This window comes from Seriola lalandi, unplaced genomic scaffold, assembly GCF_002814215.2.
Source record: "Seriola lalandi dorsalis isolate HSWRI2012SDOR001 ecotype SW California unplaced genomic scaffold, Sedor1 jcf7180002054040, whole genome shotgun sequence".
NCBI lineage: Eukaryota > Metazoa > Chordata > Actinopteri > Carangiformes > Carangidae > Seriola > Seriola lalandi.
The window spans coordinates 167828-194417 of NW_019524593.1; the positions used below are offsets into that span (position 1 = coordinate 167828).

The 26590-nt window shown below is 39.2% G+C and overlaps 1 protein-coding gene across 10 annotated transcripts in view; it reads right to left on the reverse strand.

Annotated features, from left to right (window-relative positions):
* Positions 1-13679, reverse strand: part of baz2ba (bromodomain adjacent to zinc finger domain, 2Ba) — a 67214-nt gene extending 53535 nt beyond the window's left edge. For 6 of the 10 annotated variants that reach the window (XM_087173077.1, XM_087173076.1, XM_087173078.1 and 3 more), the window contains exons 1-2: positions 3470-3488; positions 434-479 (exon numbers count right to left, since the gene is read on the reverse strand). In XM_087173077.1, the coding sequence (XP_087029203.1) occupies positions 434-479; positions 3470-3475 (52 nt within the window). In that variant the 5' untranslated portion in view covers positions 3476-3488. Of the gene's footprint in view, positions 1-433; positions 480-3469; positions 3489-13473 lie in introns of those variants that run through there. The other 4 variants (XM_023402863.2, XM_087173073.1, XM_087173071.1 and 1 more) reach the window with 2 other exon arrangements.
* Positions 13680-26590: the final 12911 nt, after the last annotated feature.

Here is a 26590-nt window from a genome sequence, read left to right on the forward strand (position 1 = left end):
ACCATTTACATTCGCCGCTGGCTATGAACAGATAGCAAACTCAAAGGATGTTTATTAGGCGCGTACGTTTCAGACAAATATTCTGATTAGAATGGGAGAAATCTAATTAATTGCTTGATTCACTGAATGAACCCCGAATTTGTAATGTAATCATAACAACTGCTTTTCAAGGGGCTCTTGTTAAATTTAATTGGGGAGAAAAAAAAAACATCCTCTTTCACTGAATGAATGAAAATCAAATTAGGCCTGAAACTGGAGGAGTCTGCAAGTTTGTTCTGGCATGCCATAAAAAAACTGTAAAAGCAGGAATGTGTGACAATATATATTTTTTAAGTCACACATCAACTATTTTGTAACACGCAAACATACACCGGTGGGATAGAGAGACAAGAGAGAGGAGATGTGAATACTCTTTACTATACTGGATACTCACTGACGTTAGAGATGTCTTCAGCTCCTTGACATAACTGCTGTAACACCTGGAGAAAAAGCAGAAACAAAAGATCAGTGTGGTTCAGGTCAAAAATATAATCTGAGTCATAGGAATAAAATGTGTCTCCACTACTTGTAAGATAGTCAAATGATTAGATTATATGCATTATATTTGAGATAATGCTGGAAGTTTTCCTTTTGAGAGCCTGAAGAAGATGAAGCCCCTGAAACTACCTGGATATCAAAGTTAAAGTTGCACAGCTTAGTATTTGTGATTTTCAGGCACATCAGACAAAAAAAAAAAATACAGTGACGTCTGAAACACAGCTGTAGATACACACACACACACACACACACACACACACACACACAGTTAGATGTTCACACGCACAAAAAAGTCTTTCTCCCCGAGCCCTTTCTTGTAAAACCTGTTTGTTAGAAATGGATCTAGACACTGGAGCTTTGAGTGTGAGGATATTTTCCCCAAACACAAGACAGTTCTTGCAGAGAACCAAGCCTTACCAACGTTCTCACGCCCATCTCTCATGCATTGTCTCTAAGGCCCTACTGTGCTCTTACAGCCTGAGCCTAATCTAAGTAGCTCACCATAACAGACGCCACCCTGCAAAATATATCATACTGCATAGACACATAGAAACTTTTATTTACGCTAATATACTCCTATTCTTGAACATAAATACAAACAAATACAAACTTCAAGCCCTCTCATACACGGGGAAGCACTTTCTTATAGACATTTCCAGACACACCAACACACATAAAGTGTTATAGCGCTTGTGGGTAGCTATCTAACAGGGTTTTGTTGACAGTAAACAGGTCCATCTGGTCAACAGCAACAGAATCAAGTCTGGTGGATACTTCATTAGCTCAGATGTGGTCAACTATTGCAATGACATATTTCTCTCTTTCAGTTTAGGGACCAAATCTTACACACAGTTTAAAAAAGCTGTGATTGTCACTGCAGAGTTTTAGTAATTCCTGTAAATGCCACATGTTAGAATGACATGCCTTGATTATGCCACGATTAAAAGAAAATGGGTGTATTGCAGTTTGTGAGCCTAAGTGATTTTGTCTTTTCAGATAACCTCCAGTCATGTCAAAGTCTGTGGCACATAATGCAACACACATCTGTCATTACCGCTCAGTTCATCACTGAACAGAAATCACCTCCACTGACTGTTGATAATAACCAGAATGATCGAACTGAAACGGTTCCCTTCATTATCTTCACTCTTACACAGACAGACAGACAGACAAACACACACACACACACACACACACACACACACACACACACACACACACACACACACACACACACACACACACACACACACACACACACAAATACTTTGATAACTCATCTCAGTGATAATGATAACAGAGAGCCAGGTAGGCTGAATTCATCTTCAGCTTTTTCATAAAGGCTTATTAGTGGATGATTAAAGGATCTCTGCTCATAGGGCTTCAGCACAGAAAATGATTTGCCAGCCACGAGGCAGGTGAATTACACTGGATAAGAAAGCCAGTGCTGTCTGCCATCATTTGCCTGACTGAGAATCTGGCTGTTAGTCTATTAACCTCATTTTATTCTAAGATCTTACCAGTTTTACATCAACTAGAGATGGATAAAATATCACAAAAAAAACTAAATTTTAAGGCTGCCCCCAAACAAAGATTTTCCTTGTCAATTAAAAGTCTTTAGTTCAAGTGATCAGTCGACTAGTCATTGCACGTTTATGATATCAATGTAATTATTTAGATATGTATTTTTGGGAGGCATCAGAAAATGGTTTGAGTTCCAAAAATGTTGAAAGCAACGTTGCTGACACTGTGCTACATTACAGAGAAATACAAAACCGTATTAATGAGCCTTTAAAATACAAATTTTACAAGTGAGCAACCTGTTAACGACATTGGCAAAGCGGTAACTACTCTGAATGTGTTGAAACAACCACCAAGGAGACTGAACATTTTGATGATGTATTTCAAAAACATCACACAACTTAAGCTTGTAACAACACAATATAGAGAGAAATGCACATTGTGCACAGGTGCACAAACATGGAGTCAACAAGGTAATTTAGCGAGTTAACAAGATAATTTAGCATCTCCCGTCCCCATGAACACTTGGATAAGCCTAATAGTGCCTATTTATCTAAGCTATCGAACATTAATGCAAGTGGCCATGCTAAGTGGCTAACGTTAGGCTACCTACATGTTTCAAATGATGAACCATGTTTATCAGGCCTGTTTATACCTGCAGAGTTTGCATGTCACCTTCTTGGGATCGTCCTTTACCCTCTTGAAATGTTCCCACACTTTGGATTTCCAACCTCACAAATGTAAATACTGTCTAACAACCACAGGGACCAGCCATATACAATGTCTGATTGAGTGACTGAGTGTTGCCACTTCCTTTGGAGTTTTTTTTTTTTCCTGCAACAAACTGACCAATCAAAACTCGGTCGACTAAGACTCCTATCATCAACTAATGTTTGGTGGACTATTAGGAGGGCAGCCCTCCACCATTTCCCTAAGACTTAATTTAAACAATTAATTGGCTCATAATTGTTGTATATTATATTTCAGTTGACTAACTTTAGTCTGCTAATTGACTACTAGTTTCAACTCGATATGATGAACGTTAAAAAAACATCAAAACATTTTTATCATTGAATAATAGAATTAAATCAAAATCAAAACCGAAACAACTATGAGTATTTTACCATTTTATGACACAAGTAAAAAGAAGGTTCACCCAAGCATTACTTTAATGCAAGAGAATACATGTAATCATGTTTTGGAAAGTGACACAAAGCTATTTGTTATTGCCTATAAGAAAGTGATAAAACAAATTACTGCCCTAAGTTATTAAGTTTAACACTTTTTGAGTAACAACCTAAATGTCATTTTATAATAGCCATCATTACTTACTAATTTCCATCTAATTAACTTGAAAGGCAAAAAAACAAGCAAATGCAAAAACAGGAACTATCTGCAAAGGTATAATTACCTGCATTTACACTCCAGGCATGCTTACACATGGACATTGTACAACCTAACTGTTGTGACGTCTCTCTGAATTGTCTTGTTTGGTTTCCCTAATCTACCCCCCTTCCCTCAGCTACACTGATGTTGACTTTACTTTGGTAGTCACACAGCAGCTCTCAGGCATCTGTACAGGGTTAAATACAAGGGTTGGACTTTTGTATAGCTACAGAAAGAAAGAAAGAAAGAAAGAAAGAAAGAAAGAAAGAAAGAAAGAAAGAAAGAAAGAAAGAAAGAAAGAAAGGAAGAAAGAAAGAAAGAAAGAAAGAAAGAAAGAAAGAAAGAAAGAAAGAAAGAAAGAAAGAAAGAAAGAAAGAAAGGTCATACATGCTTCATGTGAGTCTTCTCTACAAAGAACTCTCTTGATATTCAAACATAGAAAACAAGTGTAATCTGAAAATACACATATTGAGATTGGCCTAAAATCCCTTGCTTTTTAATATTTGATGCCTTGTTAGAGGAGCGACAGTGGTGAGGTGTTTGTCTCTGTTGTCTCTGTTGATCTCTGGCACACCGGGTCCCTGTGGGAGTGAGCAAGTGAGACTTGGCCGCAGACATTTTCCTGAAGCCCCCAGAACAAAACAGGCAAGTCTTGACAGTCTGTCCGCCACAGAGTCGTCACACAATCAGTTGCAGGAAACCAATCCCTAAATAGCAGTGATTCATCTCTTCATCACACACAATGCCAGTACACAGTGCACAAAGAAGCTCTCTCTTCCTCCCTCTCTCTCTCTCTGTCTTACCCTATCTGTCTCAACCCCTTCCCCCCCAGTATGGTCTCTCATGCTGCTTAAAAATAAGTGCTTCTCCCAGCTTTCTTTGCCCTGTGATTTACTGGCAGTGTTTAACTGCAGGGCAGCATCTTTTATCGTTACATGATCTGGGGCTGAAACCTGACAAAATGGAATCTCTGTGCAAGTACCTTTGTATGTGAGTAAGTGTATGTTCAGGGCAAAGTAGGGAGCGGGTGGAGGAATAAAGAACTTGTGTGAGAAACGTTTGTCTAAGTGCAATTCAAATCCTCCCAGCCTCCCGGTGCTGTGTATGTGTGTGAATATATGTGTGTGTTTGTCATTCCGCTAAATGGTTTCTTCCTTGACTTGATGGAGCAAGTGCCATCTCAAGGGAACGGGTTACACCACACACACACAAAGTAAAGCGCTTTGAGACTGGTGAAAAGCTCAGAACATTAGTGCAATCCACTTTTGAGAAGTAGAATATATATGAAATACCCGGCTTGATTGTGTGCCTCTGTCTTTTTGTCTGTGTATGTACTCATGTTTTGTGTTGCCATGATAACTCTTCTCTTAGTGGCAGATAGCCCGTTGTTGCATTAGCCAATCCACTTCCGTTTTTGCTTTTTTTTTTTCACAAGATAAACCTGATTCAGATATGCAGTCAACCTGGCCTCGCTGGTGACTATCCACAGATGCATTTGGAACAATGATATCAGTACAGTATGTGACCAGATCATCACCAGTGGATAATCAGGCTAGCACAGGCCTACACAACAGGTTCAGTGTATCGTTACAGCCTTGATGATCCATCAAGATGACGTGTGAAGGTCAGAATAGCCGTGACCAACACAGCTGTCACATCTCCTCCCAGCACCCTCTTGGCTAACTGGCCTTCCAAAACACTCAGCACAAAACATGGCCAACTGGGGAGCACAGGGGCCAAGGCCAACAGAACATGCCTATAACCCAGGCTGGGCTTGTATCATGACATAATTGCCCTCCATACAATAACACACAGTGGTGAAGAGGTGATTCAGAGCTGTTCTGGTGTAATGACATTGCAAATATGAGGAGGAAACTGTTTGAATATCCTGTAATGAAAAACAGTGTGATGTCTATTAGTATTGGCTTTAAAATTTAATTCAACACCCAATATAGCCACAGTTTTAAATGACTACCAGGTCTGTTGTTTGAGCAGAAAAGGCTACAGTGGAGCTGTGTGTGGACAGCAGATGTGAATCCACTTTGATTTCAATGCCCATGTGTGTGTGTGGAGTTTCTATTAAATGGATCTGCTGTCTCCTTGATCAAGGGAGTCAATAAAGGGCCAGTCCTGTCAAACCCTCAGGGGTAAGTGTGTATGCACATATGTGTCCGTGTCCACACGTGTGTGTGTCTGTGTGTGTGTGTGTGTGTGTGTGTTATGGACAGAATTTGAAGTACTCTGACAGGTGAGTGATTGAGTGCTTTCATTTCCCTCCAGCGACAACAAGACATGCACACACAAACACATAAGTAGTACACACACAAACACACACACAAACACACAGTGGAGGATGGAGAGAGAGAGAGCTGTTGTTTCCTAAAGGATGCTGCTCCTGCCTGCATGCTTAAATTAGCTCTAAATGTTTGGATTACACACGGGAGCTCTCACAGAGGATTTAGCAGCCATAGCCTAGAGTCCGGGGGATGTGTGGATGTTTCCATCTACATCCACACACACACAAATGCACATGCACACACATAAAAAGCGTTCTTGTACGGATCACAGACATATGTCACTCAAATATCGCACACTATACAGTATTGTGTAAATCCTTGAGAACATAACATAAATTGCATTAATCTGACCCTGATAAAAAAGACGATGAAGAGATGCTAGAAATTTAAAGTCAAAATGCAACTGTAAATGTAGAAAACCGCAACAGCATCCACTATTTCATTCATCAGGTTTCTGCAATGGGGAGACTGTTTTCACATTACACTTTTTTAAGAGTGCAGTCCTGGCCGCTGTTGGTGGGGGGAGGATAGGATATGCTAGCAGACGTAAAGACAGGGAGAGAAAAGAGGAGAAAAAGAGAAGGGGAATGAGGGAGGTCAGCGCCCCCAGTCTCAGATAAAGGCCCTCTCCCTCCCTTCTGCCTCGGCTTTCGAAGCCCCTGCCAGGATCGAGAGGCGTCTCACGTTACAGCTGTCTCTCAGTGTCATCGTTCAGAAAGAGAGCACAAGCGAGAGAGAGAGAGAGACAGACAGAGTGAAAGAGAGACAGACAGACAGAGAGAGGGGGAAAGCGGGACAATGCCACAGACTGAGCGAGGCTAGGCTTTCAGAGCTGGACAAGAGAAAAACAACAGCAGCAGCAGCAGCAGCAGCAGCAGCAGCAGGTTCAACTGGATGAGGAAACCCTTGTGGTTTGGCTGCCCGGTGGTGTTTTTTTTTTTTTACAAGTAATGTTAATGCAACACAACTTTTCACTATACTGTAGAAGCATTTCAAAATCAGTGAAATGTGCGTTGACCTTTTCAAGACAAATTATTTTGAAATGTAGTGCGAACAGAGCTAGTCAGATCATTTCCTCCATACCAGCTGGGACTAACTGACAGTTGCCTAAGAAGAAAAAAGGGAAATACATTTTTAAATACCTTGTTTTGCGTGCAGTGAGAACAGAGAAAGAGAAACACACTATAGTCAGAGAAGAGAGACGGTAATGTCTGTAAGACTACGTGCTATAGGGCTCCTGTGGATTAGACATCGCTGCGTTGCCTCTCTACACATGAGTATCCTTTTTTAACCTTAAAATGCTAAAAACAGCAGCTTGTCCCAGGTCCAATAATGACTAATCCAATGGCTGCTAGCGTTTCAGTCTGTGCTGCTAACAAGGTGAGGCCATGTAGGTCAGTACTGAGTTAAGTTCAATTCAGAGTGAATGCCATTTCTGGAGAGACAGAAAAGGATCCCCATGAATTCCAGATAAAAACTTCATGAAGGAAAGTGTGCTGGATATGCAGATTTTTTTGCCCCATGCTGTAGTGCTTCCACAGTCAACACAGTGAGAGCTGATTGTACCAGTGTGGTTTACATAAAACATAGTCCTGAACAAATACATATATAGCTATTGCACAGCTCAAAACTGCTTTCCTATTTGTTTTTCTCTATCCCTGTCATTTCTCATGCCATTCCGTAGGAGTTAAATATTTAAAATTCTGGCTTAGCTTGGAGCAGGCTTTGCCAGCACAGCTAAAATAAAAAGCCTTTGTGGCAGCAGTGACCAGATTTTAAATGCTGAAGAAGATCAATAAATGGGGGCTGTCGAGGCGCAATCTCATGCATTTGTGTGTGTATGTGCGTGTGTGTGTGTGTTCTGTCCCTATGCGTAAATGCCTGTGCTCTGACAGGAAGTGTGTGCATGCGTCTGTAGATGTTTATGTTTGTGTGCGTAGGTGTCTGTGGGTGTGTATGTCTGTCTTAACACCCACCGAGGCTCGCAGCTTCCCTGCCTGCTACAAGCTATTCTATAGTATCATCAAGCACCCCACTGACCCAGGAGGCACACCAATAGAAAACCAATATCATTCCCATTCCCACATCCGAAACCTTCTTCCTATTTCTTTTCCATTCCCAGGATCCTTTTCCCATCTGAGCACAGCCAGCATGGGTGTATTCTAGTGAAAAGTGTAAATAGAGGGCCCCCTGCTACAGATTGAGAATGTCAAGGTGTGGTAAACATCAAACTAAATAGCAGGTTTTCCAGACCTCGTCGGAGTTTCCATAATCAAGTTCCTTCTGAAATAAAATGATGGGCACTTAGACAAAATGGACAGAGGGGCGAGAAAAAATGATCATTTTGTTTGGTTTTCTTAGGAAAACAAAATCTGTTCCATCCAACCTAGTTCAGCGAATGTTAAGAGACTCCCCATTTCATGAAGCCAAATAACACCAAAGCGTTTTCTTTTTATGAAAAGAAATGCATTCATGATGTTGCCATGTTTTTTTGTTTCTTGTCACTTTTGATTTTTATAAAGACCACATTAAATTGATGCTTTCGGCTCACATAAAGTGATAACCTTCTTTGCTATGTCTTTACCAGATGAGTATGTAATGGAGACAATCAGTGAATCACGAGGACTTGCATGCATGCTGCTGTATGGCTCCATAAAACAAGAAGTACATCTGTATTTTCACCTCCTCGCTAATGTACAAAACAAAAACAGCCCTGAAGTGGAAAAATCATCAGGACCTTTTGAGACTTCATTAAAAGAAACTAGCCTGGACTTTCCAAACAAGGCATCTCTTTGGAGGGGAAAATCAACCTTTTCACCTTGCTGGTGGAAAAACAGGCATCCCAACGAGACAGAGCATGCACAAACAACCTTGACTTTCATCAAGGAAATTCTCACATTGAATGATAAATAGAGGCCCAGGGGACGAACAGCAAAGAAGCAGCTTATCGCCTTTCCCTCCCAAATTTGGCCGCTCTGTCTTCTGTCTCCTGAAAGTCAACACGGGGTGACCCACTTGCACTTTACTGCTTATTGTTTGGTAATTAATCCACCATATGTAATCCACACAGAAACGCACAGAAAACTAAAATGGGTGTTGATTTGTTTAGTCTTAATTAACAGTTGAGCTTGTTCATGTGTTGCTACAACATGAGGCATATGTGCCCAATCTCATTAGCTTAGTTTACAGATGCATTTCTCATTATATAGACAGAAACACAGGCAGACACTTCTGGTTAAACATAGCCACGATATTTGAAAAGGCCCATGTTAAAATCGTCTGTCACTGAGCATGCACTTTAGACAATTATTTGTGTACCCTGATTATTATCAGGACATCCAGTGAAAATGCAGCGTTACCAAAATAGCAAGGTAACATAAGGTTAGGTAGATCATCTGAGAGCTAACCAACTTTCCAGCTGAGAGGACATTAACCTGCAAGGCCATGTAAACACGTATCAATAAGTGAGCTGCCTGCACGGGCCTGTAACACAGCAGAAAACAGTAGGCCAAGACAAACACACAGCAGCACCAATTTGATCTGTAACAATAAGAGGCATTATCAATCTAATGCCTAGAAGCTTTTAGGGCTTTTGCTAAAATGCGGCTTCTTCTCAAAGGACCATTAGCCCTTATAGGATTAATGTCTACTTCAAAAACATCTGTTTAAGTCCTCAGTTTCTTGGTACATTATTTAATTTGTCATTATTGTTTTCTGTGTGTGTGCATGCACATTCATATGTAAATGGATGAATGATGGGGAAAGATTAGGAAATACGATCAGGACTCTGTCTAGCATTAGTTCTTGAATTATTTGGTTAACACAGAGCAGACCTCTACTTCCTCTCTAAATTTCACAGCTTTGTGTCAGCGCTAACATGCAGAGATTTGACAGGGCTCCCAGATGGCCATTATTATCAATAGACTGTTTGTAGGTCTGATTAATCTCAGTCTAAATATAAAATACTGACATCAATTCCATGAAATATTTAGGTTAGGACTTACCCACAGACTGACACTGAAGCACTTGGTATAGACCATTAAAATGTGTCTTAGTTTGATACATTTACATGAGTATGGTAATGCAAATGTTTAATTTTTCTGTCAGTATCAATTTAGAGTCCTATCATGCCTAAAGCATGTACCATTTACATTCTGCTGTATCTTGTCACAGAATCTACAGTACACACTGTGGCCCAGGGTACAGTGAGAAATCAGTCAGGCTTAATGAGTGACAAACTCACTCATAGGGGTGCACAACATTGCACTATGTACTAGAATTTCCAATAACTGATCATTTCAATGGCCAGTTTCAGTGTGATCCTTGGTACATTCATACAGTACTTTTAAGGTTTGTATAATCAGTCAAGGGAATGAGCACAGTTTTGGTACAGCATTTACTTTTTTACGTTTTTGTATTTTTCTGCAGCAGCTGAACCTTTGAAAGCAGACCCTCAAGACAGTCACCACAAGTGAAAACAAGTTTTGGTTATTATCAAAATGTGGAACTAAGCTCTACTGAATCATCACAAAAGTTTTTAGAAACACAAGAAAAGTGTTACCTTTGTTCTTACAAAACAGACTAGTGGTTGTTGCATTTTAAAGAAGCAGTGTGTTATGGAAAAAAATAACTCAGTGCATGATTGTAATGCACTTGTAATTAACAGATGAATCATTCACATGTCCGATTCACTGGACATAATTTTGATCCCAACACGATGTGATACTGTAACACATTTTTAAGCAAGCGTTGACTCATAGTGACGGCTTGACCGACATATATTGCACACCTGATAAATTTCGCTTCACTTCACAAACTATGGGTTTCCTCAAAAAAAAAAAAAAAATGATAGCCCCATATTCAATACTAAAGGATTATAGAGAATACAGAATTGTGTGCACATGGGATTGTCTTTTCAAAAGCTGTCCAAGTTCTGTCAGATTCAGCACCCCCCGACACAGAGCTCGTGAACCTAATTTCACCTAATCAGCTTAGTCAATAGCAACCGTTTGCTGTGACTTTGGTAGACATGCAAATAGGGCTTAACTATGTCTATCCTTAATTCCTGAATGTTCAAGTCAAGCGGAAGTCCTCCTTTATCTCTTCAAAAACAACGGTTCCAATTTGAGAGAGGGAAAGAGAAGCAAAGAGAGAGAAAGAGAGAGAGAGAGAGAGAGAGAGAGAGAGAGAGAGAAGAAAACTCCAGCCGAGAGTTGTTTTTTTTTTTTTTCTTGGCCTGGCAAGGAGAGACATCTCTGATTTGAGTGTGCTTGAGGTAGCACAGTGTGCTTTCATTTCAAACCAACATGGCAAACAAACTCTGACAGATTTGTTCCCCTTTTTTCACTTTTGCTCTTGCTCACTCTCTCTCAAATTATGGGAAAACACACTGCACAAATATATTACTACTTCTTGTTGGTTTGTATGTTCAGCTCAGCTGCAGCACTTGTAGGCTGCATACACACGAGTGCATGCACAGACGCACTCATATTCAAACAAATCTGCAGAAAATGACGCTAACAATAGACAGTTGTAATAGTGGTAGAAAACTGGGAGACACTGTTCCGTTTCAATTCACTGATACCACTAATGGCTTCTTAGCAGCTCCATGAAATCAAGCAGCTGTCATATAGATGCATCAGCAGTGAGAGGAGGGAAAGCCATCCCCATAAGGACAGAGGCACCGCGCCTTCATGTTTGGCTAAACATCTGCTCCTCTGCACTCCAGCTTTGCAGCAATAAACGGGCAAACAAAAGAGGTGGGAGGTGAAATGATCAGATTTTCCATTTCAAAGCATTTGTTCGGTTTGTTTTCTTTTCCCCTCCTCTTCCTTAAACTGCTTTCAGGACATGGGGAAGAAAGTGAGATCAAGTTTTAACTCTGACGGAGAGAGCAAATGCATGGGTTAAAATAACACCTTTTGTAAGATGGATGGCAGAAATTAAATAAGGTCACCATTTTCCATTCACTGGATAATTCTTTCAGGGAAGAGTCTCCCGTCTAAACTGTTGCAAACCGGTATTATGGCTCATCCAGGGGTGAATCAAACTGTGCGTGTGTGCACATGTGCGTGTGTGTGTGTGTGTGTGTGTGATGATAAGAGATGCATGTGTGAGTGTGCACGTCCTCCAACTTGTCAATCCTGAAAATCTATCAATCACAATCACAATTCAACTTTGCGTAAACAACAGTGCACCATTTGCCAACTTACCAATAAAGGTTTGTTTAAAGAGCAATAAATACCTTTTTACCATCACATAATTATTTCAAACAACTTTGTGATTCAAAGGATGACAGTATTTGGCAGTGACATCCAGTTATATTTTATTTTTACTGTTCTTCCCTTAATGGGATTCTTGGTAATTAATATCCTTCCTTCCTTTCTTTCTTCCTTCCTTCCCTCCTCCTCCCTCCTCCATTCATTCATGTTCAGTTGCAAAGACAAACATATAGCAGCACCCTCAAATCACATTTAACAACATTTTCGCTTGAAAATAGCGTCAATGCTTAAGTTTAAATGCGGCTGTACCAAAATCCCACCATATCCACCTGTCTCTCCAGAAATCCCAATACTGACCCGTAACACAACCTCACTTTATATTTGCTTTTTAAAGCAAACGTCTCGACCTCAAATACAAACTGCTCCTCTTTGGGACAAAACTGGCTTCAAATCATCGCTCACAATCTCATCAGTCGCCTTAAAATTCTTTTTAAAATCACACACAGGACGCGAACTACCGTGTCATTTTTTTCTAACAAGTGTAAAACTTTGGTAAAACTTGCGAAAAAAAAAAAAAAACGCGGATCCATTTCCTTTTAAAGTAGCCAGTGTGTTTGTGTGTATGTGAGAGAGGGGAAAGGTAGGGGTGCTTGGGGGACGAATTTAAAATAACCAAGATGGCGAGAGGCTTGTTGTTTTGGAAGGGGCAGAAAAAATGGAGGATATTGTAATATACACAAAGGGATAAATTTCAACAACTCGGCCAAGCGGCTGCTAGCTTGCCTGCACGCCTCTCGGTTTGAGGAAGCGACCGCGATAGCAGCTACCCGGCAGGCTGGCCAGCAATACGAGTAGCAACACGAAAAGCTCAAACTCTCAACCCGCTGTGGAAAAAGAATATTATACGTCCAACTTAATCTGAACCGAAGGGGATATTTATGTATTTGTCGCTAATTGTTTTATTTTCGGGTCGAGGGACTATTAAACTGGATGGATTTTAACGGACGGACAGCGAGGACCAACGGCAGTCCAGTGTCTCGCAGTTTCCCCCTTTACGTTGACGGTTACAACTATGCATCCAAAACCCGACAACTGTACATTTACACGATTGTTACAAGCAAAACAGACAACAACACAAATCCTTTTAAACTTTAAATTCTCAACGATTTAACAAGTTATCAGATACGACAGCCTGGTTGAACGGTGCGAGAGAAAAGGAGAGAGGGACACAAAGACGATTCCCACTATCAGGTCACCACTCAGAAGAGGAAAAAAACACTTCGTCTGTATATAAAAAGAGAAAAAACTTTTCGACCAAATCTTCCACTGTCTATGTGCCGGATACACCGACTGAATGAATTGCATCGTAACACATAAACAAGAAACTATAAACCAGTTTACACAAGCTGGAAAAAAAAAAGCTAAGAAACTAGAAACGAAGCCAGCTCTACGCAGCTCATCGCTTGTTCTGTGATGGGGGTAAAACAGCGTCAGTGAAATAAAACACTTACCTTTTTTTAGTTTCGACACTTTACTTATTTCCAACGTGGGTTTTTAGTTCAACTAACACTTCGGGTCGGTCTTCTTCTCGCCTCTTTTTTTCCTTGGTCGGTTTTGGTTATGAAAGAGGTCGGGGACGAATGATAAAGAAGGGAATTGGGCAGTAATTGAGTCTCGGTGTGTGAGTGTGTGTGTGTTAGTTACTAACAGCAGATTGAAGGAGACTCTTCTCAAGGTTTATTCAGCTCCACTTCAAGGAACCGACCTGACGTCAGCTCACTACTGCCACACAAAGAAAACTTATTATTTGTGCAGCGGCCGTAGTAAAGAAGGATACAGCTATTGACCGTTATTACTTTAAATGCGACACTGTCATTGACAGGGATGTAGCGGTAACTTTATTTATCATGTTAGTTGCATCTTAAGCCATGCACCTCTTATGGCGATGATCGGCCACTAGTGTAAACAAATAACATTAATAAAGAAACAGGCTGCATTTTAAAAACATTAATTTATGTTTTTTTCCTATTAAAAGTCCCAACTTTTATAGAACTTTTATCACTCTGATTAATTATTATGATGTCGATTATGGTTTGAATTTCTGCTTTACAAGGCGGATTAAAGAGTTTATACTAGAGCTTCAACAATTAATGAATTAATTGATTAGATGATTGACAGATAATTCATTTAGCTTTTTTTGACATTGTATAGACAAACTGATTAATAAAGAAAAAAAATGGCACATTAATTAATAAGACAATATTAGTTAGTTGCAGCCCTGCCTTCAATACATCAAATCATACCTCATTTGAAATACTGCAACTTGGAGAGAAAAGGAAAGTTGTGCAGTCCTTCATATTTCAGACAACAATGCTTGATTTCTTTAAGGATTTATTTTGAAAGGTGCTATATGAATAAAGTTCAGTATTAGTATAACCTGACCCCAGGGAATATTTGGCATTTTTGCTTGGTAAATGACTACACAGTTGTCAAATTAGTTGTTGATTCATTTTCTATTGATCAAGTATTCAACTAATAGTTTCAACTCTAAACTTAAGGCTGAGTTGATGTTGGACTAAGGTGGAATTATCAGTGATTGAATCTGTTTTAAAAGCCTGAATGTACTATTATCATCCACACATTAGGTATATATGTAGGATAATCATGTATTTAACTAGTTAAAGAATAAATCTTCAATTTTCCTTTAGGATCTAGGTCTATCTGTTTAGCATACCTATCAGTAAAATCATCTTTCATGAATTAAGTTACAGTCATTTATCAATACTGAGTCACTAAAATCCCCCATGTGTTCCACTGTAAACTGACCAAATGATGATCTCTCAGAAGATGATACATGATCAAACAAATACAAATCAGACAGATAACACAGGCTCTAAATTAGAAGGCATTTGCCAAACAAAAACAGAAATGGGACAGATCTTCCTCAGGATAGGATCAATACATTGCCTGGCAAAGACAGCCATCTGTGCCTAATTGTATGCTTTACCTCCTCTTCTGAGCACACAATAAGCAACAGGCTGAACGCAGGCCCTCTGACCCAGACTGGGTTTCCAGACGGGGGAAGATTATTTCATTCAACTGGAAAACAACAAGGGGGTGGGGTGGAGGAGTGGTGGTGGGGAGTTTTTGCAGATGGAGTGGGCAACTGTTCTTATATGCCCCACCCTGTTGAGGATGAGGATGGGTCACAGAGCCAGAGCCAACTGGTGTGTCTCTATGCATGTCATATCACCCCTGGTTGTATCCATTTTAACTGGTATTATACAGGATTAACAAACTGTTCACTGTTAGTTTATAGACACCTCATAAATCACACACAAACAATGAACTCATTGTTAGCAGCGTGATGGAGTGTTGGTTTACAGGCACATTCATATTAATGCTTCATAAACATTATAAATGACCATAAATGTATCCTATTTCTTTTCTCTCTCTCTCTCTCTCCCCCTCTCTGCTGTAACGTCACCACATCCAAAAGTGTCACCCGAATGTTTTTGATGTTATTGCAAGAATTGCAAACTGTCATTTGCATATCAGTCATTTTTACTTGTTGGAGAAAAAAAAAAAGAAAAGGTGAGATGGGGGTGTCTGTTGAAACATTCATGATCACCAGAGTTTGGAGGATGGACACAGAACCCCTTATTCAGCTTGTGGTGTTCAGTTAAAGCCATTTTATAAGCTTGCTCTCCATGTTCTTTGGTCATTGATTTTTCTCTCTGCCCCTTTCCATTACCTGTTGAGATGGGGGGTGGGGGGGGGTTGCTGTTCTTCAAACACACACACACACACACGCACACGCACACAAAATCCTCTCTATCTGTCTCTCTAGCCACTGGCACCCTGGTGTATTTCTCCATCTCCTCCGCCTCTTGTAGCAGGAATGACAGGCCATGAGGAATGACAGTGGCTCTGTTTGTCATACAGTAGCAGCAAGAAGTAAGGGTTTTTAATTGCATTGGAGAATCTTCATTAAAGAGAGCACATGGGGGCGGGAATAGGGGAGAGGGCTGCGTGGGGTGGCGTCGCGGGGCACTCTGAGCATCGTCATTAGGAGAAGGCACTAGCAGCATAGAAGGGTGGGCCCTCTTTGCATGCACACTGAGAATGCCTGCCGTACCTCGGTCATTTGTAACATAATAAGTGCCAGCACAATGACTGCAATGCGAGAAAGCACACCACAGGGAAGAGAAGGGGGAAGGGAGACAGCATGTCTGTCTAAAAGAGGGACTTTTTTTTTGTCTTGATTAGAAAGTATAATGAGCCACTAAAGAAACAGGAAAAAAAAAAGATCTCTCCTGAGACTGATGGAAAACAAATTAATCTGGTGATTTGGATTTAATTATTATTTTTCTATTAGTTCACCATGCAAAGACAGGGACAGCCGTCAGAAGCGAGGAGCTGTGCTTGCATTTATTGATTTTTGCCCAGACACATTCAGGGAATACAGATTCATCTGCTCTCCTCCCCACACAGTCCACTATGTGGGATTCCATTAACACAAGAAGCTTCCAGCAACTCTGAGATGTTTAATTTGAACACCATAAATGGAGCTCAAAATAGTGTTCACACACAAGAAAAGTGGCCTAAGGAAGTCTTTTTATGCAATTGAATTAGGCCTCACTTATTGTTGTGACCTACATAATAGGTATTAAATAAACACCCAATAAATTAAATTACGACAATGTTCTACTGTATAGAATGAGTCGAGCACTATTGTTCTACTCTGCCTCCGACATCTTACACTGGTATAATAGTTGAGTTTAATTTAATCTTTTGTTTTGGATTAATGTAAGAACCCTGCAAACGGACCGTAATTATTCTTCCCGTCCATGTAGTATCTTCTCTTTGTAGCAGCCTTTCAATACATCAGTACTCTTCAACACAATGCCTTGTGAGATGTAATGATTTGCAAAGTCAATGATTTGAACTGCCTGTGTGATTAAAGCACAAGGGACCAATTTGTGGCTGCTATATGTAGAATATTGGTGTGCCTCAAGTAACACTCTCTCACTGACATAAAATTCAGCAATTATGGCATATGAACACTGTTATTGATTGGTATCTTACTATCCTTTACTGAAAAAGGTTTGCAATATGTGTAATGGCTTCACATGTGTAGAGCCAGTTACAGTTATTCTGAAAGCTGAACCACGCCTAATGGCATATGGGAATCCATGTGACAGTGAAATATGCATTAATCCTTGACCTTTAACCCCAGAAGCATCCACAGGAGGCAGGTTAAGGGACGTTCAAAGTGTTTTTGCAACACAAATGTTCCTATCCATCCAAATGTCAGCCTTATGATTCATTTTCAGCTTTAACAACATTGCATTTTTCGGTAAATACACACAAAATGAACTAGATAAAAAGTTATTTGGGAGATCAGCTAAATAATGTTTTCCATGCAAGGCTGACTAATAAACCCCTGCACGGCCTAAATGAGTGCACTCAGATAGTGTTTATTGTGGTGAATGTAACTGAGCAGAACCCTCTGTTGCATGATGTAATACACAGAAGGGAGAAATCATCATAATAGCAGAGTAGTAGAGTGAGTCATTCGTCGATGAGGTACATTCACACTGTCATTCAATGAGGAGATGCAGTCTGTGTGCACATGTTGTCAGTGTGTGACCGATGGAGAGAGAGAAAGAGAGAGACAGAGAGAGAGAGAATTAGTATGTTCCTTTTCTGGGAATGAGGAGTCATTTGTGCCAGGAAAGTGGAGAAACAAGTCCCAGCCCTTCAGTGATGCATCTCTCCATGAAGAATGAGATCACAAGCAAATGTCACCCCAACCTGAGCAAAGCTAAATGACCTTGAATCAAACAGAAACACATCTTTACCCACATTAGTGTGTATACACACACCGCACAAAATGTCAGCACATTTTCCATTTGTTAAATCTGCGCCTAAGTGCAGGGGTTTAGCTAAGGTAATCAACCTAGTATTTTCCTTCAAGTCCATAGGAATATCACCCTGGAGGAACCATGCTGTTAAATACAGTTAACTATAGTTAACTATGCATTTAGTTTTATAATTTAATCAACTTCAAATCAAAGTGGCATGAAATTTCCAACACTCATAGGACCAATACTTACAAAAAAAGACAGAAAAGACAAACAGATGCACACACAAAAACTGACGTTACTTAGGTGACTGCAGTTACTTATTGTGCATTTTGTGACAGATGAAGCTGGGGGGATTTTTCAAAGGAAATGACTTTCACAGTTGAAGGAATTTCAAGCTTCAATGCATTACTTTATCATAGTTTACATATAACAAGCTTTGATTTCTGTCCACTGCAGCTAGCATATATCTGTGACACAAGAGAACACTTTGATAGATAAGCGAACGTCCCTTTTTTTTTTTTCCATTATCATAACTTAGGTTTTGCTGTATTCATCTCTCTTCTCTGACCCACATAGAAAGCATGGTTTTAGTTATCACTGTTGTGCAGTTGTTACACCAGTCACCAGTTTGTTTTATTTTTTGATTTTCTTACAACAAAGTGTACATGGTCTTTTATACATAAATACGCAGACATTACTTGAATGCATGGTCATTACCTGGAAAATAAGAAACCTTATTGTAATTCCATGGAGACCTAAAACTACTTCTATTAAGTCACCCACTGGTGATTTGTAATACAAAGGTAAGCTACCTCTCATGAGATTCCACTCAAATGCTAATCTGCAGGAGGCTCTCAGCTCATATTGACAGACATCATTGCTGGAAAAATCAGTCATCAGAGATTTTACATTGTTCAGTGTATGCAGGCAGAATTATTATTTTTTCTCTTTTTAAGCAGCAAGTTTGGCAGAGAGTTCCCTGAAATTTGGATCAAAGCATGGAAATGGAATACAGTTATTTACACTGCACTGTACTGAAAGTGGAACTCGTAACTAATCTCAAATTAGCTATGCTTTGCGGTACATGATCAGCGTTTAGTGTGAACACCAACTCTTTAAGGACATACCAAACTCATGTCATTTGGCACATTTTCTGAAGGGATATGAGCCCTAATAGTGCAACAACTCCAGGCAATTATAAAAAGTGAATCATTTAATACGAAAAAAAAAAATTAAAGACAAGTCCCTGGTATAAACAACATTTCAGAGATGTGATGTGTCTTGTGCTCTACATTAACTTAGACACCCTGGAAATTCAGAATTGCAAGAGTCATGTTGAAACTGCAGACAGGCTTTCTCAGATTTTTTTCTCAATTGTGAAATTAATCAGTTCAGTTCCTTGTCCGTTGAAGAAACCATCATTCATGAAGAAAGGCACTTCTAAAATTCTAAAGGACATCTTATATTGTAACTTAATTTGGTGAACTAGAAAAGAGACACGAGAAATAAAAGTAGTGTAAGTGTTTGTGTGTGGAGATTAGTGTTTTGACCACAGAAAAATAATTAGAATAAGATAATTAAATTAAACTGCACAGCAGGAAAGTGGGTAAACAGCTATATGAATGTTTCTTTCCATTTGAACGTCTCTGTTCAACTATATTCTGACCGATAATGTCTTATATATATTATATTAAAATTGTTATTGTTGTCAGATACAACCATACTGTGGCTTCGAGATGATGTTTAGCGAAAGTGAAATCATTAGTCGGATCTGACATATGTTTTGTGCCTGTGATTGAATAAGGTGCCTGGTTTCAGCACCCACACATAACCACATGTGACAGAAAGTACCTGTGTGTATCTTGATGTGGATACCATAAAGAAAAAATCTTTGCATTCACGATACCGTAGGCCTATATTTGTGAATTATGCTTTGGGTTGTCATATATGTTGATTCCCAGAGCTATTTATTTGTACATAAAACCAGAGAGCACTAAAAACTAATCCGAAGTAACATTGATGCCAAGACAATGTATCAAAAATTGTCTAATTATAAACCTTAAAGTCTAATTTAAATGCGGAAAAAAGGTCCAGATATACCATACGAGCTATTTTCAGAGTGTCAAGGCCATCAAAAATCCATTTATTGAACAAGCTTTCATATTCATTCTAGAGGTGTTTGAACAGCGTATAAACCCTAAGAGCTATTATAAAATGTATGAAAACAGACCTCCCTGCAGATATATATTTCCACGTACATAATGCTGGCCAACGTCTGTGCACTTTTTAAATCAGCAAATGCATAAAATAAGACAAAACGTTCAGGACAGTGGGTTATGGTTTTAATGTTTGGAGGCGTCTGAGTCACTGTAACATGTGAGGTCATATGCTTTTACTAAACTTCCCTTTATACTAGTACTGAGAAAAAGGGGCAAGTTTTCCACCAAGATTGATTGTTTGATATGAAAAATTTAAGTTTAAATAAGCCATATAGAAAACAACTTTATCCGCAAGATATATCAAACACTATAACTCAACGCAACTCATTTTAAGAAGAATCACCATGATGCAAATTTATAAAATGTGTGTAAGAAATAGCTGTGAAATGAGAAATATTAATGTATTTTTGTTTTGTTGAAAACAACTTAGATTTAGTCCGAAACTTTGTTCATTTCAATAAATGTATGTTTTTAATAGTCAGCAGATCAAACAGACCTTTTAGAGCCCTTCCCACATTTTAAATGAATTTTAAACTAGAGTGCTCAAAGATACTTTAAGATTTTTGACAATCTTTTCACAACTCAGACTAGTAACAGTTTGCTTTATCTGCATCATGAGTTGACATTTGCCTCGAGGCCTTATTCCAAAAAGCCCCAAAACTTTGTGTTTAACAGCACACTCAAATCCCCAACGTACTTCAGCTCACTGCTGATATTTTGAAACTCAAAACATCAACAGTGAGCTCAGAGGAATGTTGAGAATTTATAGCTGTTATTGGTCACAATAACAAAATCAAGGAGTGCATCTTTACAGACTTATTCACTGGTAACCTCTCAGATCCTCATCGGAGTAAATTATTTATGAAAGGCAGGTGCAAGGAGAACTTCAACAATTAAGTCTACGGTATTAAAAACGCGACAAAATATGCACCATACTGTCTGTGTGCTTAGAGTGACAGAAATCTGGAATACTCATGTCAGAATGTGTTAACATCTGTCAGTCAGCCTGACACCTGTATGTTTGAAAGTTTCATTTTGAATAATTGCTGGCAAATGAGGCCTTAAAGTGTTATAAGTATGATAATGTCAAAGAGAACATAGTCTCTGTGAAATTAAATGCACGTTTGGTGCACAGCGATGATTTCATTTACAACGATACAACTCTTTATATGCAGATTTAGCCCATAGAATTAGTAGAATTTAGACTAAATAGACACTTATTTATTCCCTGGAGCAAATGTGTGCATTTCTATTAACGTCACTGTGCGTATTTGTATTAATTTAATAATTAATAGTCTCTATTAATTTCTTTGATTGGAAAAATAAATTATTCAACGTTGGATAATTCATTGACATGTTCACATTGAACTGGAGTGTTAATACAGCCGGATCGGACTAGTTATTAGTCACTGAATAACAATATGAAAAGCATTAAGTTAGAAATTATCAAAGATAAATAAAAATCTTGTTTAATCTCTTTAAAAAATAAGTTCTCCATCAGCAAATCCATGCATGTATGGAGTAGATAGATAGATAGGGATTTACTATAAATAATGAATGACTCATTTATAAGAATGAAAGACGAAACTGACTAAAACAAAACAAGAGTCAGGACCATGAGGTTTAAGAGCACATCCACAAACCTTCCTCAGACTACTCAAATGATCTATTTGTTGACGAGTATCTGAACATAGACTTAGGTGGTCCTGCATGTGGGGGTGGTCTTAAGAGGGTTTTAGGACTAATGAAAACCGGCCCTGTGTTAATTAATACTGGCAGGCCAGTGTTCCTCCTGGCAGTGTGCAGGCAGACATTCTGGCCTGCCCTCAGTGACGCCTGGTCAAAAATAGGGCACCACACAGCACAGTAATGATCACAATGGTGACATCATCTTTGCCTTCAATGAGCTCTCTCCTCAGAGCTCTTCTGAACAAAGAGCAGCAGGCATGCAGGGAGGGAGGCAGATGTCACTTTGTGTCTGGGGAACATTAAGACCAACAAATGTTCTTTGAATCCTTGAAAAAGCCTTTTAGTGGTTGCGTGGGGTAAAACATTGCTTTGCTAAAAGTCACTAACTGAAAAATGGGCTCCCTCTCATCCCGAATCAGGCGCATGATTTATTTCATTTTGTCTGCAACACATTTGAATTGAAAATAAAACATTGACAATGATAGGATATGTATTCGCTGACTGCAACAGAGCAAACCTATGGCCAGAGAAGAATGTCCACAAATAGCTCACAAGCATTTCAGATGGTGCCCCTCAAACATGTGACCTAAAGTGTTAACACATGTGGCCCTGCTTTTTCACAATTGTTACTCATATGTTCAGATGTATGTTTTCATTCCTGTGTTTGAAGCAGGTTCATACACACTTTAAATACGGCCTCATCAAGTGAACAAAGAGTTGCTAAATTATCTTGTTCGCTGCTCGGCCACAACACCATCCGCATTGTTGGTTTGCGGATAGAGGACGCCCTCCTCAACGCAACCCTGGGTTTAGGAATCGAACCGTCAACCCAGGGATCATCAGCCAACCTGCTCTGCCACCTGAGCCATGAGGCCCTAAAGAGTTCCTAAATTATAAAAACGCCTGTCCCCAAGTTGCCGTGAGATCATCATCAGCGGAAACACTTCGCTGTAAGCGCACAACACAAATCTTTGGCCGCATTTAGCCTGCAGTTTGTTGTTCTACACAGTTGTCATCTCTTGGTAGAAAGATTTCTGAAAGCAACACAACATAATAAAATTCCCCTGGGACAACAACATGTGCTTATGTACAGTATGTGCTTCGTTCACTCAACTCTGCTGTGTTGCGTGTTTGTTTCCACGAATCTTCTGTTTGATTTACACTGGAAATAACTCACAACCTTCGCCTGGATGTTCCTTCCTAGAGGTTTCTCAGAGGGCATAGACTCTTGCTCTTTGTGCTCCTGAAGACACTGAGCTTGTATTGTAGTCCTCCTATAAACCAGCCTTTGTGGTATTCATGTGTCTCCACAAACAGAGAGAGGGAGGAAGGGAGACAGAGGGAGGGAGAGAGAGCAAGAGGAAACAGATTCTCAAGACCTGGACAAGCCGTGGGAAAAGAGGGGTCTTGTAGAGGAAAAGCAGAAATGTCTCAGGACATTCCTTTGTGATTACACAGTGCTGGACAAATCCAGACATTCTTGCAGTTTTTTGTGTGTCTTAAGGCCTCGAGTTAAAGTCAATTTCATGAGCAGAGTGTCAACATAAACACCACTGTATTCCTATAGATGGCCTTAAACATTGTTATGGTAATGTTTCTGAGTGATTTTCCCCAAGCAATCTGATTTTGATGAGCACAGTCCAGCTGAAACCCGAGAGAAAAAAATCCAGCAGCTGGAATAAATGAACAACAGCTCAGAGAGACAGGTACGTATCCATCTCATATCCACAGCACATAAATAAGAGAATTTGAGTGAGAGGACGGCACTGTGTGCAAATCTCAGGTTACATGTCCATATTCTTGGCTGAGAGAGTAAACACCCCCCCCAGTGGAAAAAAAAGCATGTTCCTCCCTTGTCACAGCTAGCATGAATGAGAAACAACTCCAAGGAATGCTCCATTATCATCCCATCAGCAGCACTGGGGGAGGAGAGCTTGTAGTCCCTCTTCACGTAGCAGTGTGCAGAATCATGTGTCTGAAGGGGGGGGGGGGGGGGGGGGGGGGGTAGAGGCATTGGCCTACAGACCCACAAGTGGGTTGAGCAGCCTCCTCCCCAACTCACCAGACCTTGCACTTCCTCATTTGTCTAGGTCATGTGTCCTTTTTGTCAGCAATTAATCTGCAGCACCGCCCTCCTATATTTATCCCTTTCTCTCTCTGTTTCTCCTTCACCTCTTGTTCCGTTAGCCTTGGGTAGATTTACACTTGGTTTGATCACTGTTCACTGTTGTATGAATGCGACTAATAATGGATCGCTAGGCCTGTTAAGTGCTACATTTTACCAAGCATGATGAGTATCTTGTTGACCTTCACATTATTATGCATCTGCTGTGTAACAGTGCTCCCTCTCCGCTCCAAACTGACCTTCTTGGACCCACACACACTTAACATGAATTCAGTGTGTTACAGTTTTAGATGGTAAATTAATTTCAGTCAGTAGAAACGAACATAATAATGCCTAGATCTGCGACATGAAAACAAAATGAATTTTTAAAAAAAGTGTGTTCAGACTTATCTGTGATCAATGCTTCCTGAGGTCTACTAAATTAGATGTTGAGTTAAAGAATGCAAATCAAATGAATGCTCCTAATCCTGGATTTACTGTGATGATGGGATCTATGGTGCCTTTCAAAAACAATTATTCAAATCAATCTAATTAAACCTGTTGAAATTGGCTTTAATTGCCTCCCTGACTAAACAAACACCACCAAGTTCTGGCATGCAAATAATAGTGAATCTCTACTGCGTCCTCCAAGGATGTTGGGAGAAAAGTGTGAACTACAGTGCCTCTTAGTGGCTATTAGCTTCCTCTCTCCTTTCATAATGACGTCACCCCTGGACAATACTGTGTATACACCGCGTGTGTGTGCGTCTGTGTGTGTATGTGTGTGTTTGTGTGTGTGCTACCTTTGTTGCAGATGACCCAGATTCTGATAATTGTCAAGTAAACTGAGATCATCATCTACAGCAACAGTATTAACAAGTGCAGCAAATGAAAAAATGATCAACAGCAGCATCAGCATACACTATATTACAATTTAACAGGTGCATGCTGATGAACCATAACATTTTGTAAACACAATGTCTATATGTAAAGAAAAAGAAAATAAATGCTCCTTTTTGGAATTAATGGCCTTTTGAGGACTGAGTCTTTGTTACATCTTTACTGACAGATATTGTAAAAGAAACAAAATGACAATAGTAAAGTTTGCAGCTGCAACCTCAAGTCAGAAGTGTCATGCCAGGCTGCAGTGGTCTGTTTACATGCAGTCAACCCTATGACTGTCACCTTCATGCACAATCAATTATCAAATTAAATAAAACATTTAATTGAATTATTAAACTACAGAACTTGTAATGATGATTGACCTATGCATTTACTTATTTACAATGACCATTATATTTCAACTGCAATATGTTAGATTAATGGTATGATTTGCTGTCTAAACTGTTAAAGGGTAGCTTTACCCAAAATTCCAAAAATAATGTTTTTGAACTTTTGGTTTTACTTGCGCAGGATTTGAGATAGCCATTTCTGAGATTTCTGCATCCATCCCAATAATGGATGTAATTTCATTTGTGCTGGTAAAAGCATCAAAAGAGTCAAATTTTTTAAAAAGCAACAAATTTTTCCAGAAACAAAGTTACTTCACAAATAATCCACAGACAAGTGTGAACATTTGTCATTAAAAAAAAGAAAGCTTGTGGCAAAGAAATAGTCCCTACAAAGACAGTTCGCAGTGTTTTCCGTGGATGATGTTATCACTCCTCTCTAAATCCTTTGTCTTTAGGAGGAGTTGGGAAATTATGAGATGTGTCTTGTCATGTATTTGGCATTTGTTCAGTGCTGCTGGAAAGCATCTAAGTAGCTGTAAGAAAGGTCTTCACTTATTAATTTTGACTTTTATTTACAATTTTTTCCTTGGGGCAGTTTTCTGAAAATGTCAGAATGCTATGATGCACATGAGATGCATCACATGCCCCAGTTTAGTCAAAATCCAGTGACTTGTTTGAGTGAGGTATTTTACATAAAAAATAATTGAACCCTGAATCTAATAAAAAGTGACATTAAAATCCAAGCAAATACATTCAATTTAAAACTGCTACAATTCTGATGTTTTAAGGAATTTATTCAACATTTTAATGGCAGATAACACAATTTCCCTCTTCCCATATCATGACGGCTAATATACTCCTTCATCACATGAATTGTATAATTTGCTACACCCTCTCTATTCTCATTCTATCTACTAAATTCAAAGTCATATATTACACATGTCCTGGACTTCATTATTTTTCCTCATGTCTTGGCTGCCCCTCACATTTGGAAGTTGACTAGTGTCTGGTTTATCAATCGGCCATAATCATCATAATTAGATGTCAAACAATGATGGAAAGAAGATCTCATTGCTGTATCACACTGTAAAACACTTAATTACAAGTAAATGTCAATTATGACTTTACTTAAGAAAATGTAGAAGTATTATCAGCAACATGTATGGAAATATCAGAAGTGAAAAGTGCTAATTATTCATGACTGCAAAATTACCCATTTACAGGATGTTATGATATTTTCACATTGAATTTTTCTTACTGTTGCAGATATTTAAACTGCATTTTAATATTGATTGATATTTTGTGTTTGATGTTGATGTGTATTGATCTTTGTATATTTAGGATATTATACTTAATCTGTGGAGTAACTTTAACCAATTATAAAATAAATGCAGAGGAATAAAAAGCAGTACTTCCCTTTGAAATGTTGCCAAGTAGGAATATAAAGTAGCATTAAATGTAAAATACGATGTAAAATGAAAGGAAATGAAATGTCTGAGGGGGGGGGGGGGGGG